We start from the raw sequence: 15,777 nt of genomic DNA on the forward strand, positions 1-15,777 counted from the left end.
ACGTCGGCATGAAACTCGTTCGCGCGAAAAGCAACAGAGTGGGCGATCGGCCCGTTGGGTGGCATCCAGATAGGCGGCGTATGTCTACATAGCTACGTACTCGGGGTCATCGGGGACCGAGGACGGTGGCCAACGGACAACCATACTGGACAATCCATGCACTTTGGTCCCCCGGACCTCAATTTCCGTTTCTCGGCACCGGTACGTCCGTCTGACGATCCGGGAAGGCGCGTGCATCTGAAAACACGCACCTGCGGACCGTTAACCTGCTGGAGTTTCGCAGCAAAGACACGGCGACTCAAGTATGATTGCCGATATCAACCGGAACGTTCCAGTCGAGGGGGTGTCGCTTCGAACAAGCGCTGAGTTGGAAGCTAAGAAGAGGACGGAATGGTGCTTGCGCGTTGAGGCATTTCCACCGCAACGCTTTTCGTCGAGAATAAGACCGATTCGGTCGTTTTGCAAGATTGAAATAATTATGCCTCGACGCGGCACGCGGATCAATCTTCTGTCCGTTGTGGACTGGTTGTCGGGCCCAAAGAAGCCCCAATCTGTGCGTCGATCTACGCAATGCCAGCTGGAAACTGCAACCCGGCCAAACATGAGAGAACAAGCGTCTGTCGCTCGGGCTAAGCCGGAAGCAGATCTTAGACGGCAAGAAGCGATTCTCGCACAATGAGCGGACGACGAAAGAAGCAGATGAGCGCAGAATGTCGATACTGAAACAGTTACTCAAGCTCAAGACGGAAGTGATGAAGCCAAAGATACTCAGTCTGAATCATCGTCAGTTTGATGGAACGGCCACGGAATCGTGGTACGATGACCCAGTAACGCGCCATCTGGAGTCAAAGAGAAGGTTCCCTGATGTCGTCGCCCGAGGCCTCTCGGAGAAACGGGCATCTGCGCAAACCTATTACCAGTCACTTGTCAACGCTAAGGACTTCTCATTGGGCCACGGCATCCGACCTGCTCATTATGCCCAATTAACGGAATCGATTCCCCAAGACCTTCAAGACATCATAAATGATGCGTTTCGACTGGGCAGGCGTGTGAGCCTATACTGTTTTACTGACGGTTTCCTGACGAAAGGCTCCAGTAGAGGCAGCTCTAGCGTGCGGTTAAGAAGAAAACCCGGAGCTGCAAAGCGGCGTTGAGGTGTGACTGGTGATCGGTTTGTGCAGAAACCCCATCTATCGGAGGGGCTTTTGGGGCGTCTGCATAAATCCATCACTCGTCAGCGCCATGGACTTCTTGTTGGGCCTGCGGTATCGAACATGTTCAGTATGCCCGACGCACACGGAGGCGATTGATGGTTTCCTCACATCTGGATGGGGAAGCACAGCTCGGTTCGCCACCTGCTATCCGATCCCGGTCCAATTGGAATAAGGGCGCCACCAAGCTCCCCAACTGGCGATTCCTGCAAGAAGCCTCAAGAAGCCGACGTGGAAGGCTTGTCATCATTGGAGGTGTTGAACGTGATTCAAGGGTCAATGCTGGCTTTGAAAATGTGGACGGCGAAAGGCATCCCCGACTTGATGCTGTATGCGGTGACGACCACTGAGCTGTACGAAGCGTGCGAGGGAATCGCCCATGGTAAGTAATGTGTTTTTTTCCGGTATCGAGAATTGACAAGTTCACTTACATTGATCACCAGTGACACTACGGGAACGGGCAAAAAGCATCAATCCAGATATGTTTCACTCCTGTACTGCTACCCAAGGCATACAAACGGGAACAACCAACCCGTTCACTAACGGCGATTGCCGTATCGGGAATCTGGCCGCGAGCAAGAAGTGCATCGGCTTCGTATGGAGGGTAGCGCCGGAGGTGGGATACACCTCCGAGGTTGGCCCCCGGTCCGTCTTCCCACTGACTGTGGCAAGCGCCTGGCATGCCGCTCGGCACTGCCACCCCCACACCATCACCACTACGCATATGGGAATAGGGCCAGAGAATGTCCTACGCAGTCTTGGACGCGGTGAAGCTGTACGGTGATGCAAACATCTTCACCGCAAACACCGCTATCACAATCCTGGTGGAAGATCGCGCTCTGCAAACTCAAGAGTCACCTGTTAGCTGGCCTTGCAATTGGGACGCTGTCTCGCGATTCAACATCCTCAAGCATGCCTGCGATGGGAGTGGCAGGACGACACTTGAGGAGGCCACGAAGCTGTACGCATTACAGCCAGCCGTAGGGCACCCATTTGAAGCTCAGAGACTTGTGATCACCTTCCAGGAGGAAGAGGATGCGCTGCTAAATGCTCACTAGACGGAGCTAGATGTAGCGTAGCGTATGTTATCGTTTTTATTAGATACATCTTCCCAATGTTGAAAAGTTGCACCGCACTCCTCGCACTCGGCCTCGCACTCCGACATGCTTGTGTGACTCTCCGCGTTGCGAGATCGCCCATTTCCAGTTTCCGCTCGTCGTTCTCCCAGAAGCGTCTTGCACAAGTGAAGGGCATCTCCGTATGAAAGCATGACCGTCGCAGCACCCCCTACGCCCGCAAATAAACCACTGACCGCCGCCGTGGCGGCTTCTGTCGACCGGCTACGCAAGATGCAAGCTGCGGTATGTACATGTCCAACCCGCGACCTGTGTCCTTGCCGTTCCATGTCTCCCAGCTTACACTCCATATTTTTACTTCCTTGATGCTTTTACAGGAACCAGAGGAGGCAATGACGTACGTATATTCTTTCACCATAGTCACCGTCGGGAGGGTATAGTGCTCATGTCCTATGTTTTTCCTACACAGCATTATAGTGATACAGGTGCGAACGACGATGGGACTTGGACGAAGGGTTCCGCGTGGGAGACTGCTGACTGCAACCGCTCGATTGGGCTACGGGAATAGGCATTATTGGAGGATATGAAGCAGAGCAGTGGTGCGTGAGGAAGTGGGGAGGAGGGTGGCAAGTTGTCGAGGAATGCGGAATGCGTGAGACACACGGTTTGACCACCTGATCGAATCGAAATCCAGCGTCCTCCACGTCGGAATTCATACAGCAAGCGCAAAAGGCCAGTAAAGCGCTTGAGAAGCTCCCTTACAACCAGCCATCCATGATCGCCGGTACGGCCATCTTCAAACACATATTAGAAGCACAACGGCAGGATGACAAGGTAGAGCGAAGGAACTGCCTTTGGTAAACCATAATCCGTCCCGGGCTGACCCATGATCCCCCAAAGGGCTTCGACGACTGGAAACGCTCCATCTTTAGAGTCTACGACCAACAAATCGCCCGTTACAAAACGTTTCGCGAACGGGCTGCATGCTACGGCTTGCCCTTTGTGAAAGACGACGCGGTCATCCTGCTGCATTCGTTCTCCAGGACTGTTATGGTCCTGCTGCAAAAGGCGAAACTGGCGAATAGGAGGTTCAAGGTGTTTGTGACGGAGACTAGGGGGACAACTAATGGGTATGGTTAACTGATCTGAGGGAATTCGCTCTTTGCGAAACAAAGCGGGGCTGCGTTTTGCATATTTTGGGACACAGTGGTCTGACGGCAATATCCCTCGCCCGCAGGTCCTCGGTTGTGGAAGAGCTAAGCAAACACAACATTCCCGTGGAACTGATCTTGGACGCCGCCGTCGGCTCCATCATCAACCGCGTCGACATGGTTATCGTTGGCGCTGAAGGGGTAACGCAAACCGGTGGGCTCATCAACAGGGTAAGTTTTGTTTCGTGCAGCGGCCTTTGGGGCGTCCCTCAGTCTTTTTGCGGATTTGGAAGTAACAATATCATACCCAATAACACTTCCGCCTTTTTCCACGCGTAGATCGGAACATACCAAATCGCGATAGTCGCACAGGCAGCCAACAAGCCCTTCTATGTCGTAGCAGAACAGTACGCCACGCACATCATTTTTGCTCTTCCCCTCCAATGCTCTCATCCCATTCATTTTGCCCTTCTCTCCAATTCAGATACAAATTCGTCAAACTCTGCCCACTATCCCAAACAGACCTTCCCATCCCTTCCTCCGAATTTTACAAGTTGACGTCAAAAGATTCCTTCGTAAGTTCCTCCCTTCCTTTCCAATCCTCTCCCCCAAACCCACCCTAACCCCCACCTCGACCCATTTCTAGACGGACCGCACACCGCACACCGGCCACCCCGCAATCGACTACACGCCCCCGCAGTACATCCACCTGTTCTTTACAAATGTTGGTGTGCTTACGCCTGCTGGCGCTAGTGAGGAGCTAATGAAGTTTTATATGCCGTAGTAACCCCATGTGTTGGCAGAGTAGATGTAGCGCAGTCGGCAGACGTGTGGATAGTGTAGAGGCGGGTTGAGCTCAGCCTCCCAGGCATCCGATGTGTCGCTCAACCTCCGTCCATCCCGGAATACGATATCTATCGGATCTATCGTGGTTTCCCGTTTACGTGCCGACTCGCTAACACGCGGAAATGCTTGTCGCGTGACTTTTCCGCGTTGTGATGCCGCACTTCAGAAAGCTCCCCTCGGCCAAGTCGTCGTTCGCCTTCCTTTCCTGCGAAACATAACCCCATTGCTCACATACTTCTCATACTAGCCCCTCTCGACGGGAGAACAGGCGGTCGCTCTCCAGCTTCAGCAGCAGCATAGGTTGGTACCAACGCTCAGATCTTGTCTTATCGCTCCCCCACCCTCGTTCTATTTTTCTCAGACGATCTCCGGCTTTTCTCCCACCCAAATGCACAGACATAGTCTCAGCCTCCCAGCATAATGACCACAAAGCAACCGGAAGTCGCCGACGATGACCTCGACTCGTATCTCGATGGTTAGTTGGGAGGAAGAGGATATACTCCACAACTGGGGGATGGGTGCCGATGGATGTTGAAGACTTCCATTTTCCCACACCCATCTCACGCTGTCCCTTCCGCCGTATAGATGTCCTCGACGACTTCTCAGCCCCCGTCGCACCACCATCCAGCACTCAGACGACAGGCACCGGATCCATCCCAGCAGCAGACCCAACACTCGACAGCGACTTCACCCGCCAACTAGCGCTGAACATGGAAGAGCTCTTCAAAGAGAGTCTAGCTGGAGACGACACCGGTGCAGATACTGAGGGGATCAATGCGGCCATGACGCAGCTTTTGGATACGTTTAAGGAATTGCAGGCGCCGGGTGGTGGGCCGTCGCCTTTGGATGCGTTGTTGGCTTCGGCGGCGGCGGCGGGGTCGGAACCGCCAACTGCGGCGTCAGCGAGACAGGCACCTGCGAAAGCATCGTCGCAAGCACCAGCAGCAGCAGCAGCAGCAGCATCACAAACAAAAACCATCATCCCACCGTCAGCGTCATCGACAACAACAACAACAACAACAACAACATCCAACCCCAACCCCAAATCATTCCACGATGCCGTATCCCAAACCATGAACAAACTACGTACGAGTTCCGACAAGGTAGAGGCAGAGGTTGCCGAAAGCGCCAAGCTAGCGGCTCTGACAGGCGGCCTCGTCGGTGACGACGCGGCAATGGAGCAGATGATGAAGGAGCTTGAAGGCCTCATGAGCTCCGGGGATTTCGATAACGTGTTTGGCGGGTTGATGGATCAGTTAATGTCGAAGGAGTTGTTGCATGAGCCGATGAGGGATTTGGCTGCGAGAGTAAGTATTCTCGGGAATCTTGGTGTTTTGGGTAGGAGACTCATCATTCTTTTACGTTGCTTGCAATGTAGTACCCGCCATGGCTATCAGCCAACGAAAGCACGCTCTCCACCGCCGAGATCGAAAAGTACAAACAGCAACACGCCTACGTCCTCGAGATTGTAAAGATATACGACGCATCGACGTCCACGGAGGGAACGCCGGATGAACAGAAACGCGTTGCTGAGCTTATGCAGAAGGTTCGCGCCCCCAACCCCACCTATCGACATGCGCCATAGTCACCGCTCACGTCTAATCCGCTTCTCTATCCTCAACCAGATGCAAGAATCAGGCAGCCCCCCCAACGAGATCCTCCAAGAACTCGCTCCAGGTCTCGAGCTCGGGCCAGACGGGACCCCCAAATTGGGCGGGCTCGGGGGGTTAGGCGGTGTGCCTGGCCAGGAATGTAGTATCATGTAGCGGTGTGGGGGTAACTAGTGTGGTGATTATGTAGGCGATGCAGATTCTCAGCTTTTATGGTAGCCTGCACCGGTTGTCTTGATGCCCTCACGTTGCTGCTACGGTGTTGTTTTTTGTTCTGTATACCAAAATTTTAGATAGACTGATTTTAGTCGGAAATAGCATCGCAACGTAAGTGTTGCCTCCAATCGATTCTATATGGTAACTTCACAAAGCCCATTCGTTCTTCAGTACATAGAAAAAAGACTCAGGAAACCAAACCAACAAAGAATGAACCAACGTTGCGAAATCAATAAATAGAAAAACATAATATAGTCTAACGTAAGGTGAGCCCCCCCGTAGAGAGAGAGGCGAGAGTCAGATGGGGAAGCGGGTCCATATTTGTTTCTGTGACAGAAACCCGGCCTATGCTACGGGAAGACCGACCCTAGCCTGGCGCTATGAGGTTGTGGGCCGAATCGGGGTATCCAAATGTCATGGAGATGCCGGTTTATGCAGCATTGGATGATTTGCATTGATGATGCTATGTGTGTGGATGGGTGGGTTGGGTGAAGGGGGAACGTGAGCTGGGATGGCGCTTCAAATGTCGTCAACGATGGCGCGTGCGGGACGGCCCTCATAGCAGATACGGTAGACGGTTGTGAAGAACGGGAAGCTGAACACAAAAGAAAACACATTTAGCCATCAGAATTCTCCAAACGCATTTGGCGGAGGAAAGAAGACGGTTACGTACTCAACGACCATATGCTTGGCCTTAAGGATATGGTGCACTTCGAGGGCGGTGAGGGTTCCTTGGAGTTTTTGTCCGTTGAGCATCTCTTGTTCGAGGACTTCGAAGGATTTGCCGGTTGTTACGTGGGCTTCTGCTACGCGGCGCTGTGAGGAGGGGACGATAAATGTCAGTTTGCTTTGCAAAGGGCCTAGCAAAGAGGAAGCCATCCCACGACCACTCACATTCCTCCCACCGAAACAAGTAGTAATAACATCCGCAACCCCACAACTCTCAAAATACGTCTCGTCCCTGACACCTTTATAGAACGTCTGCGAGAACTTCTTCATCTCCATCAACCCGATCCGGATGATGGCCGCTTTGGTGTTTTCGCCCATCTTGAGGCCGTCGACGAGCCCGGCGCCGATGGCTACGACGTTTTTGAGCGCACCGCAGAGCTCGACGCCCGCGACGTCGTCGACGATTGCGACGCGGAAGTAGGGGGAGTTGAGCACTTTGCGGAAAGCTTCGCCGTTTTGCCGGTTTGTGCAGCCTGGAATTCGGGTGGTCAAAAGAGTCAGAAAACAGCCTTTTTGGGCAGCACTCTTCCTACGGTTATCGTTGGGGCGCGCCCACGTCACTCAGCACAGAGATAAAACATACCGATAGTACTCTCACAAAAGTTCTCCTCAGCAACTTCCGAAGCAATATTCGCGCCCATCAAAACACTAACATCAATCTCCAAATGATCCTTAATCAAATCCGAAATCAAATGCAACCCTCCCTTCGAAATATCCACGCCCTTAATCAATGAAATCGCCCTCGCCTCCGGGTGGATATTCCCCTTCAATTGTTCGCATACGCCTTTAACGAACTGATGCGGGATGACGAAGATGAGGAGTGTGGCGTCTTTCACCGCGTCGAGGAGTTGGGGCACGGCGACGACGTTCTCGGGGAGTTGGATGCCGGGGAGGTATTTGACGTTTTCGTGGCGGGAATTGATGATGTCGGTGAGACGCTGGCCTTCGACGATCTCTTCGAAGACCCACATGCGGACTTCGGAGTCATAGGCGGAGTGCTTGGTGACGTTGCGGCCGACGATTTTGGCAATGGCCGAGCCCCTGGGGAAAACGAGGCATGTGGGTTAATTCGGCGGAAAACGGGGAGCGTTTCGGCAGCGCCATTGGCAGACGCAACCGCGAAACCATCCTTTTACGCTCATACTTACCAGTTGCCCGACCCTATCAGGCAAACCTTCTCTTTTGTGATGTTGGTCATGTTTCGTGTTTGTGTCGACTGCAATTTGGATGGAGTGAGGGCGGTGCACTGTGGTGAAATTCCCCAAAAAAGCGAGGTTGAAAAACGTGGTGACGCGAGCGAATATAAGAGCCCAGGTGACAACGACGGAGAGCGGTGGCGGCTACCTATGAGTGTGTATACAGTGCTTGCAATGAGTAACCAGAGCCAGAATGTATCTGCGATGTGAAGTGAACGTGCGAAGAGACCAAACGGTATTTCCGCGGTCCAAGAAAAATCTCGTGTTTGTCAAGGCTGCTCTCTCGCCAACAACCTGTGGAATCACGACGACGATATGATGCAACGCTCTTCTGGCAGCATGAGATATAGAAGAAGTTCTACACTCGGGCTTGCCCCCGGTAACCATAACAGCCACAATCCACCGCATGGTAAGCGCCGAGCCAAAGGCCCAACAATGGCCGCGCAAGGGAAGCTCCGGTATACAAACATTCAAACAGGAGCCGCGCAAAAAAGTAGAATCCCAGCGGAAATGGCCCAAAATACTCACTTTGGATACCCACGCACGCCGTGCCCACGAGGGTAGAGTTACGCTTAACGGTTGAGAGGTGAAGCGCACGAATGAGGGTTGCGCGAGTGGTGGGGATAAGCTGCTGGGTACCGAAGGTCGCCAGAGAGCGAAATACGGGATTCATGGTCACAGAGCGAGGCTTGCTGGCGTTTTGAGGTTTCGAAAAAAGTCCTCTGGTCGTTGTATGGAACTGTGTGTCGAGACTCGAGATCGATGGGGAGGACACAGGGGCTTGCGGCAAGGTCCGGATGCGAGCGTAATGATAAGATCTGATGGGCTTCAATCTCTCGATAGACCCTGGGCTACCGTCCAAGTTGTCCGTCCGTCTAGAACCGTTATGGTTTCGATGTGCGCCTGATGTGCGCAGACGCTCCGCCAACGCGATGTTCGCCAGGCCATTTGTCCCCGGTGGACTGACTGAGGCGCCTTTTGGCATGGACCAGCTTCTCGCTTCAACACGATCGAATCCTCCTCTCAGGAACACCGTCTACTAGTTATGAGCACCACCCCACCGTCCGGGTTCCAACTGGGAACGTACCGCGGGACAGTGTCCTGAAGAGCCGAAGAGAGCCACGTTTCAGAAAAAGCGCCGTCCCCATCCTGCAGAACGAAAACATTGAAGCTCTTGAGAAATAGATTTCGGGCAACGGAGGGGGTCTGCAAAGATCATCGGCGCCCCCATTTCAAGCGTACCACGAGAGACAGAGGCTCTTGCTGTGCGGCATGCATGCAATAAAATCATCCAGACGCTCTTGACCAACAGAGACGGGGTCAAAATTTGTACTTTTACTTTGCGAAGCTGTTTCCGGCATTTCCGCTGCGATCCTATTTGGTGGCCTCGCAGTCGAGGCTGAAAGAACGGGTGGAACAAGGGATACGTTTAGGTCGTGAATTACTTTTTCTTGGGCGGGTACCAGGGGGTATGAACTGATAGATGGGAAAGGACTGGATTACTGATTTGTGCACGTATTATCCGACTTTGATTGAAGGAACGGCGCCGTTATCGAAAGGGCTGCGAGAACGTATTCATGTCATGCTCCAAGAATCTCATTAAAGTCATAAAGCAGCCAAAGTGTACAAAATAGTGAAGGAAGTGTACAAAATAGTGACGAAAAAAGTGTCCAAGGAATGTGGGTATGATAGGATGAGAAGCCCCAAAGAGAGGAAATAAAGCAGAACAAAAATAAGCACTATCCACATGCGTCGGGTGCACACAGAAGTCAAAACCAAGTCCGTAAGTAAAGAGTGTCTTCCAAGTCCGACCAACCCTACTCCATCTTATGCAACATCTGCTGTGACACCAGATCCGCATACAACCCTTGCCTCTGCACAAGCTCTTCATGCGTGCCGCTCTCGGCAACGCGTCCATTCTTGACGACATAGATACAGTCCGCGTTCTGGATGGTTGAGAGACGGTGGGCAATGACGACAGTGGTGCGGCCTTTTGCGGCGGCGTCGAGGGCTTCTTGGACGACTTTTTCGGATTCGGAGTCGAGCGCGGAGGTCGCTTCGTCGAGGAGCAGGAGCTTTGGGTGGCGGATGAGGGCGCGGGCTATGGCGATGCGCTGGAGGAGGAGGGAGGAATTTGGTATTTGCTTGTATCGGAACTTGAAAGAGAAACAGACAACACGGGACATACCTGCTTCTGCCCCCCTGAGAGCTGCCCACCCTTTTCTCCCACAAGCGTATCATACCCCTGAGGCAACGACGCAACGAAATCATGAATATTCGCTTGACGCGCCGCAGCCTCGATCTCCTCCGAAGTAGCAACGCCCCCGATCGCGCCGTACGCGATATTCTCCCTGATCGACAGATCGAACAGCACGGGCTCTTGTCCGACCAGCGCCATCTGCTCGCGGAGGTAGGTCGTGTTCCATTCACGGACATCGAGGCCGTCGAGATCGGCGTGTCCGGATGCGACATCGTACCAGCGCTCGAGTAAACCCAGGACTGTGGATTTTCCACACCCAGAGTGCCCTACAAGCGCGACGGTCTTGCCGACATCGGCGCGCACGTTCAAACCACGAAGCACCTTGGTGTCCGGACGCGTCGGGTACACAAAGTGTGCGTCGGTGGTAGACGGCAGACCACGCGTATCCGAGGGCCGCTGTCCAGAGGTAAGCGTGGCGTCAATTTTGGAGTGGCGGTCAAGGATATCAAGCACGGCAATCGCAGCGAGTTTCGCTTTCGAGGCGTCGGGCGCAAAATTGGAGAGCTGACCGGCGGCCATGGCGGAGAAGATGATCGCAAACATGGCGCGGAGAACCGTGCTGGCGCTATAAGTTCCCCACAAGATCAGACGGGCTCCGTAGAAGAAGGCGAGGGCGTAGGTTAAGAACACGGTACTCTCAGCACTAGCGAATCCAACGGCGCTCACAAAGGCGCCGTTGATGACCATCTTGTGCGGCACCTCGACCAGCTTGGCGTATTTGTCAACGAAGGCTTGCTCCTGGGTCAGAGTCTGCACGGTGCGGACGCACTCAATGGCTTCATTTGCGGTCTGGTTGGCGGAGATGTACGCCTTACGAGATTTCTGGCCAAAACCAGTCAGCGAGCGTAGTTGGAGGTAACCTCCACCGGCAATGATGGGCACACAGGCGAGGACGACGAGGGTGATTTGCCAGCTGGATGCAAAGGCGATGGTGAGGCCGACAGCGAAGTTCGAAATCAGACTGGAGAAATTGGGAGCGGCAAGATGTTCGTGTATCAGTGACGGACTCGCAAAATGCCACGCTGCATGTAGGGAACATACCCGACGATCTGCGCGAATGTCGCTCCAGTCAGACCCTGCACAAGAGTCGCATCCTCAGCCAATTTTGCGGTCAAGGCACCCGTGTTATTATCCTCCTCATCAAAGAACCCAATCTCCTGCTTCACCAAGGACTGGAACGACATCATCCTCAACCGGGTGGTCAGCTTATCGCCGGCAATGCGCAAAAGTCCAAACTGCAAAAAGTACGCGACGAACGCCGCGATGGCCAACAGCAAAAAGTACAGGGCGTATCGATTGGCTTGGCGTTCCATCTCGTCCAGATCCTGGATTCCAAAGACGCGGAGGATGTTCGTGAAGATGACCGAGAACACCGGCATGACGGCGCCCGTTCCGCACGCTGCTACAATGCCGATCCACATGTACCAGAACTCGGGCCGGTTGAAGCGAAGGATGCGCCAGAGATCGACTTTGCGTTTGAGGAGGTCGGCTTTACGCTTTTCCTCCTCTTCTTCCTGCTCCTCTTTTGTCTTCCTGACCAGCGAGTTTTGGCGCTTGATGGACGAGTTCCTTCGTGCAACGGCTGCAAGGCTCTCCTTGCGAGTGGGCTTGGCAGGCGCTCCGGTAGGGTCAACTTCAACAATGTCGATGGTCGCCGGGGCGTCTCCGAGAGACTTGCGTGGCTCTTCCGCAACGGCCGGGATTTCCTCGACTTCTCCGAGCGCAGGCAGGTCCTCGGCAGAAGCGCTGGGAGAGTCCGCCGAGCGGCCCCTCAATCTCTGCGCATCGACCAGACCGCGGTACACACCGTCCTTGGCGTACAATTCATCGTGCGTTCCCGTCTCGACAATGACTCCTCTGCTCATGACGACAATCATGTCGGCGTTCTTGATAGTCGACAAACGGTGGGCAATCACAATGGTCGTGCGCCCGGTTGCGGCTGTCTCCAAGGCAGCTTGCACGAGGCGCTCGGACTCGGTGTCGAGTGCAGATGTCGCTTCGTCGAGCAGTAAAATTCGTGGATCCCTGATAACCACACGTGCAATGGCGATGCGCTAGGTGGGTAGAAGATTGTACGGTATGTTAGGTCTGGGGTGTCCGGACATAACCAGCACACAAGTAAACCACGAGTTAATCTGATACACATACCTGCTTCTGTCCTCCACTGAGCATACCTCCAGCCTACGGGGAAATCCAAGTTAATACGTGGGCAAAAAACGGGAAAATTTGAACCCGGTGTATTACCTCGCCGACAGAGGTGTGCACGCCTTGCGGGAGGTTCTGAATGAATCCCCACGCATTGGCAGCGCGACACGCCTTCTCGACCATCTGGTCAAGCTCCGCTTCGCTGAACTTGGCAGGATCGACGCTGAGACCATATAGGATGTTGGACCTGATCGATGTGTCGAACAACGTGGGCTCTTGAGAAACGATGCCGATCTGGCGACGGAGCCAGCCGACATTCAGGGAGGAGATGTCGCGTCCGTCGAGGGTCACGGAGCCGGCGATGGGGTTGTAGAATCGTTCAACGAGCTTGACGATCGTGCTCTTGCCTGAACCGGAGGCACCGACGAGAGCGACCGTGGTTCCGGCCTTGATGTTCAGGGAGAAGTCCTTCAAAATTGGAACATCGGGGCGAGATGGGTAGTGGAACGACACGCCCTTGAATACGATGTCTCCATCTACATGGTCAGGACGTTCACCGTTGGGAGAGGAGGCATCGATCGGAGAGTTGCGCTCGATTGTTCCAAAGACGTGGTAAGCGGCGCCTTGGGCACTCGCGAGGGCACCGAAGAAAGGAACGGCCTGTCCAAGAGAGAAGGCTCCGATGATCAAGGCGAAGAAGCAATTCAGAACCTCCTCGCCCGTCAATAAACCCTGCTTGATCCCACGGGCCCCGTACCAGAAAGCCATCGAGTACACGCAGAAGACGATGAGCTGCACAAGAGCGATGCCCCCTGCGCTCGAGACGCTCTTCTTGATTGCCTCCTTCTCGGCTTTAACGAGCAACATGTCGTAGCGTTCGACCGCACGCTTCTCTCCTCCAAAGGAGACAACCGTCCGAATGCCGGACAGCACTTGCTGCGCGACGCCGCCAGCAGCAGCGTATGCAGTGTTGCCGCTAGCGGAGGATTCGTTTAGCGCTCTGGCCATGAGGCCTGCGGCACCCATGATGAGTGGCAAGCAGGCAGTGAGGACCAGGGCCAGCCGCCATGACTTGAAGTACGCGATGACAAACCCCGACAGGAAGGTAACGCAGAACTGAATGATCAGGCCAACTTTGTCACTGAGACCTTCCTGAATCAGTGCAGTGTCGGAAGTGATGCGGGTCGTCAATTCACCGGTATTAGTCGCATCAAACCAGCCGACGTCTTGCCTCAACAGCGCCTTGAAATACAGCTCGCGGATACGGCGTGCTTGGTTCTCTCCGGCAATGAGGAAGAAAGTCATTTGTGCGTAGGCACAGATGAAGAGCGCCACGGCGAGAATCACAAAGTAGACGGCGCCTCTGCGCGATTGATCATCTAAGTGATCGACAGTTGCGGGCATAGAAGGATCGAACCTAAAGTAAGCTCCTGTGATGTCGGCTTTAGATGAAAAGAGACGGAACCAGTCGTTTAGTATGCGTCTCAAAAACGGTGAAGCCTTCACGTTGACGTGAATGATACATACAGAAGATGATAGTCTAAGGAAGTTCAAAAAGAGGTACGGGAGAAAACGTCAGTATACAGAGATTCAGACTGCGTGCATATGCAGCTCTACTCACCATTAACGGCATGCCGAGGCCGTGTCCTACAGCACCCAGAACGCCAAAGAAGACTAGAAGCTTATCCTGGAATGTCGCATACTTGTACAGCTCAAAGTAGCCAATTTTTGGCTTCGGCTCTTCCTTTGGTTTTTCCTTTTGGCTTTTGCTCTTTGAGAAGAGCTTTGAAAACAAACCCCTTTTTTCCGCCTTATTAGTGGCGGTCGGCGAAATGGCAACTTTTTCAACCTCCGCGTCAACGTTTCCCGCCGTGACGGTGGGCACGGTGTTGTGCTTTTCGGGCATCTCAATGGTCTCGTATGTTGATGCCGCGGACATTGTAGCGGTGGGACTCGTGGGCGTAGTGGTGGTGAGCGTTGGAAAGTCCGCTGGGGAAACGGAGGTCTTGTGCTCCGTTGGCGTGAAGACACTCTCTTTGTATATGGAGGAAACTAGCTGCGCTCTTAGCTTGCTTCTTAGATCTAGGCAGTTGACAACAAACAGAACTCCGAATGAGTTTCCGAATGCGGAGGGGGCCGGGTTCCCTTTTATTTTATATATTTGCCGGCGGAGGTCGCTGGTTCCCCTGAACCTGAATTTGAAGAAGGGCTTACTTCTCAACGTGTCTCCCCTTGCGTCTTTACTCCCACGCCGTGGAGCAACAACAACCCACAATTTTTGTCTTGTTGGCAGCAGGCCGAGTGGCACTTCCGATTTTTCATCGGATTCCACTTCCACAATCCGTTTGGCCTCGTCGTGGCAGGTGGAATGTGGGCCAGTTGGGCTGCGCTTTACCCTCTTTCTTTTGTTCTTTTCTGCTTGACCGAGATCCGAACGCGAGCGGAAGATCACGGACATCAAGATCTGATAACAAATTAAAGTTTCCGTTCGATGCACATGCGCGCGCGCAGGATGTCCGAACTCCGGCCGCCTCCGAAACAATCCGACGCGGTGTCCGCAAATGGAAAGGGTCGCGTCTCCTTGGCAACTTTGCGATTCGTGAGCACCCTGATGAACGCAGGGTCGCAGAGATGGATGCTGAACGGCGAGTGGTGGTTATGAAAGTGGGCGGCGGTACGACGAAGCAAGGTCGAAGCATGCTGGCCAAGACGGCATAGTGATGTTCTTCTAGCCTCGTCTACAAGTGTCTTTCCGACGCACGCTTGACGATGTCTTCATAGTCAGAGTTACACTCTGGATCTTATAAAACAGAGGCTTCCGTTCCTTGACAGGTCGGATTCCAGCTATTTGACGTTGTCCTTTGTCGTATTGGCAGGCGCTCTTCTCTGGACCTTTAGCAGTCCTCGCAGATGTACAGCGAATGTTCGGCATGAAAAGGATGGTGCGTCTTAAACAACAGTCTCCCACGAACGTTATTGAAGTTCATCTCAGCTTGGGCGCACGAGGGCATGACAAGAAAGAAGATCCCCATGGATACGCAGGAACGGGGCTCTAGCATACTACCAAACTACATACATGATATAGACACAATCCAAACTCTCAGCCAGGAAGAACAGCTACGCCTGGGTACCATCCGCCAGCTTCACAACCACCCGACCATCTCCCTCACCCCACAAGCGACTCTCGTCAAGCGCCCGACAGCCTCCGCAAAAGCATCCTTGTCATTCACATCAACAACATCCCCGCCAAGCTCAACCCACATCTCCGTCACGGATTTATCTTCGCACGTCTGCCGAGCGATTTTCACGCGGTATCCCTTCACCGTATTGATGTATG

The 15,777-nt window shown here is 53.7% G+C and overlaps 5 protein-coding genes across 5 annotated transcripts; 3 read left to right on the forward strand and 2 right to left on the reverse strand.

The window, feature by feature from the left end:
- Window positions 1–1,241: 1,241 nt before the first annotated feature.
- EV422DRAFT_301731 (uncharacterized protein) lies at window positions 1,242–2,276 on the forward strand. The gene is made up of 2 exons (XM_053066095.1): window positions 1,242–1,593; window positions 1,655–2,276. The coding sequence occupies exons 1-2, from the start codon at window positions 1,329–1,331 to the stop codon at window positions 1,993–1,995; spliced, it is 606 nt and encodes a 201-aa protein (XP_052927859.1). The 5' UTR covers window positions 1,242–1,328; the 3' UTR covers window positions 1,996–2,276.
- Window positions 2,277–2,404: 128 nt separating this feature from the next.
- Window positions 2,405–4,415, forward strand: EV422DRAFT_301846 (uncharacterized protein). Its single transcript, XM_053066096.1, has 10 exons — window positions 2,405–2,572; window positions 2,665–2,684; window positions 2,757–2,772; window positions 2,856–2,886; window positions 2,982–3,121; window positions 3,188–3,417; window positions 3,525–3,669; window positions 3,778–3,845; window positions 3,923–4,013; window positions 4,085–4,415. Exons 1-10 carry the CDS (start codon window positions 2,480–2,482, stop codon window positions 4,220–4,222), a joined length of 972 nt encoding a protein of 323 aa, XP_052927860.1. The 5' UTR covers window positions 2,405–2,479; the 3' UTR covers window positions 4,223–4,415.
- On the forward strand, window positions 4,268–6,392 carry EV422DRAFT_301941 (Pex19 protein). The gene is made up of 5 exons (XM_053066097.1): window positions 4,268–4,584; window positions 4,681–4,759; window positions 4,870–5,591; window positions 5,663–5,830; window positions 5,910–6,392. The coding sequence occupies exons 2-5, from the start codon at window positions 4,705–4,707 to the stop codon at window positions 6,048–6,050; spliced, it is 1,086 nt and encodes a 361-aa protein (XP_052927861.1). The 5' UTR covers window positions 4,268–4,584; window positions 4,681–4,704; the 3' UTR covers window positions 6,051–6,392.
- A 237-nt stretch (window positions 6,393–6,629) lies between these two features.
- Window positions 6,630–8,037, reverse strand: EV422DRAFT_564685 (NAD-dependent glycerol-3-phosphate dehydrogenase N-terminus-domain-containing protein; the record flags this gene model as incomplete). The annotated part of the gene is made up of 5 exons (XM_053072221.1): window positions 6,630–6,705; window positions 6,784–6,926; window positions 7,005–7,312; window positions 7,423–7,880; window positions 7,988–8,037. The coding sequence occupies 5 exons, from the start codon at window positions 8,035–8,037 to the stop codon at window positions 6,630–6,632; spliced, it is 1,035 nt and encodes a 344-aa protein (XP_052927862.1).
- Window positions 8,038–9,608: 1,571 nt separating this feature from the next.
- On the reverse strand, window positions 9,609–14,797 carry EV422DRAFT_518515 (P-loop containing nucleoside triphosphate hydrolase protein). Its single transcript, XM_053069526.1, has 8 exons — window positions 14,655–14,797; window positions 14,062–14,522; window positions 13,968–13,980; window positions 12,540–13,882; window positions 12,444–12,476; window positions 11,337–12,349; window positions 10,224–11,256; window positions 9,609–10,149 (listed from the first exon to the last, which is right to left on the reverse strand). The coding sequence occupies exons 2-8, from the start codon at window positions 14,377–14,379 to the stop codon at window positions 9,853–9,855; spliced, it is 4,050 nt and encodes a 1,349-aa protein (XP_052927863.1). The 5' UTR covers window positions 14,380–14,522; window positions 14,655–14,797; the 3' UTR covers window positions 9,609–9,852.
- Window positions 14,798–15,777: the final 980 nt, after the last annotated feature.

The sequence above is a fragment of the Fimicolochytrium jonesii genome (genome assembly GCF_025526975.1).
Source record: "Fimicolochytrium jonesii strain JEL569 chromosome Unknown EV422scaffold_4, whole genome shotgun sequence".
Lineage (NCBI taxonomy): Eukaryota > Fungi > Chytridiomycota > Chytridiomycetes > Spizellomycetales > Powellomycetaceae > Fimicolochytrium > Fimicolochytrium jonesii.

Coding starts and splice junctions, on each gene's coding strand:
- EV422DRAFT_301731 (XM_053066095.1), top strand. CDS start 1,329: ATGGGGAAGCACAGCTCGGTTCGCCACCTGCTATCCGATCCCGGTCCA. Junction 1,594..1,654: donor GTGCGAGGGAATCGCCCATG/GTAAGTAATGTG, acceptor ATTGATCACCAG/TGACACTACGGGAACGGGCA.
- EV422DRAFT_301846 (XM_053066096.1), top strand. CDS start 2,480: ATGACCGTCGCAGCACCCCCTACGCCCGCAAATAAACCACTGACCGCC. Junction 3,846..3,922: donor TTCTATGTCGTAGCAGAACA/GTACGCCACGCA, acceptor TCTCCAATTCAG/ATACAAATTCGTCAAACTCT. Junction 4,014..4,084: donor TGACGTCAAAAGATTCCTTC/GTAAGTTCCTCC, acceptor ACCCATTTCTAG/ACGGACCGCACACCGCACAC.
- EV422DRAFT_301941 (XM_053066097.1), top strand. CDS start 4,705: ATGACCACAAAGCAACCGGAAGTCGCCGACGATGACCTCGACTCGTAT. Junction 4,760..4,869: donor CCTCGACTCGTATCTCGATG/GTTAGTTGGGAG, acceptor TCCGCCGTATAG/ATGTCCTCGACGACTTCTCA. Junction 5,592..5,662: donor TGAGGGATTTGGCTGCGAGA/GTAAGTATTCTC, acceptor CTTGCAATGTAG/TACCCGCCATGGCTATCAGC.
- EV422DRAFT_518515 (XM_053069526.1), bottom strand. CDS start 14,379: ATGTCCGCGGCATCAACATACGAGACCATTGAGATGCCCGAAAAGCAC. Junction 12,350..12,443: donor TCAGTGGAGGACAGAAGCAG/GTATGTGTATCA, acceptor CTACCCACCTAG/CGCATCGCCATTGCACGTGT. Junction 11,257..11,336: donor ACATTCGCGCAGATCGTCGG/GTATGTTCCCTA, acceptor CAATTTCTCCAG/TCTGATTTCGAACTTCGCTG.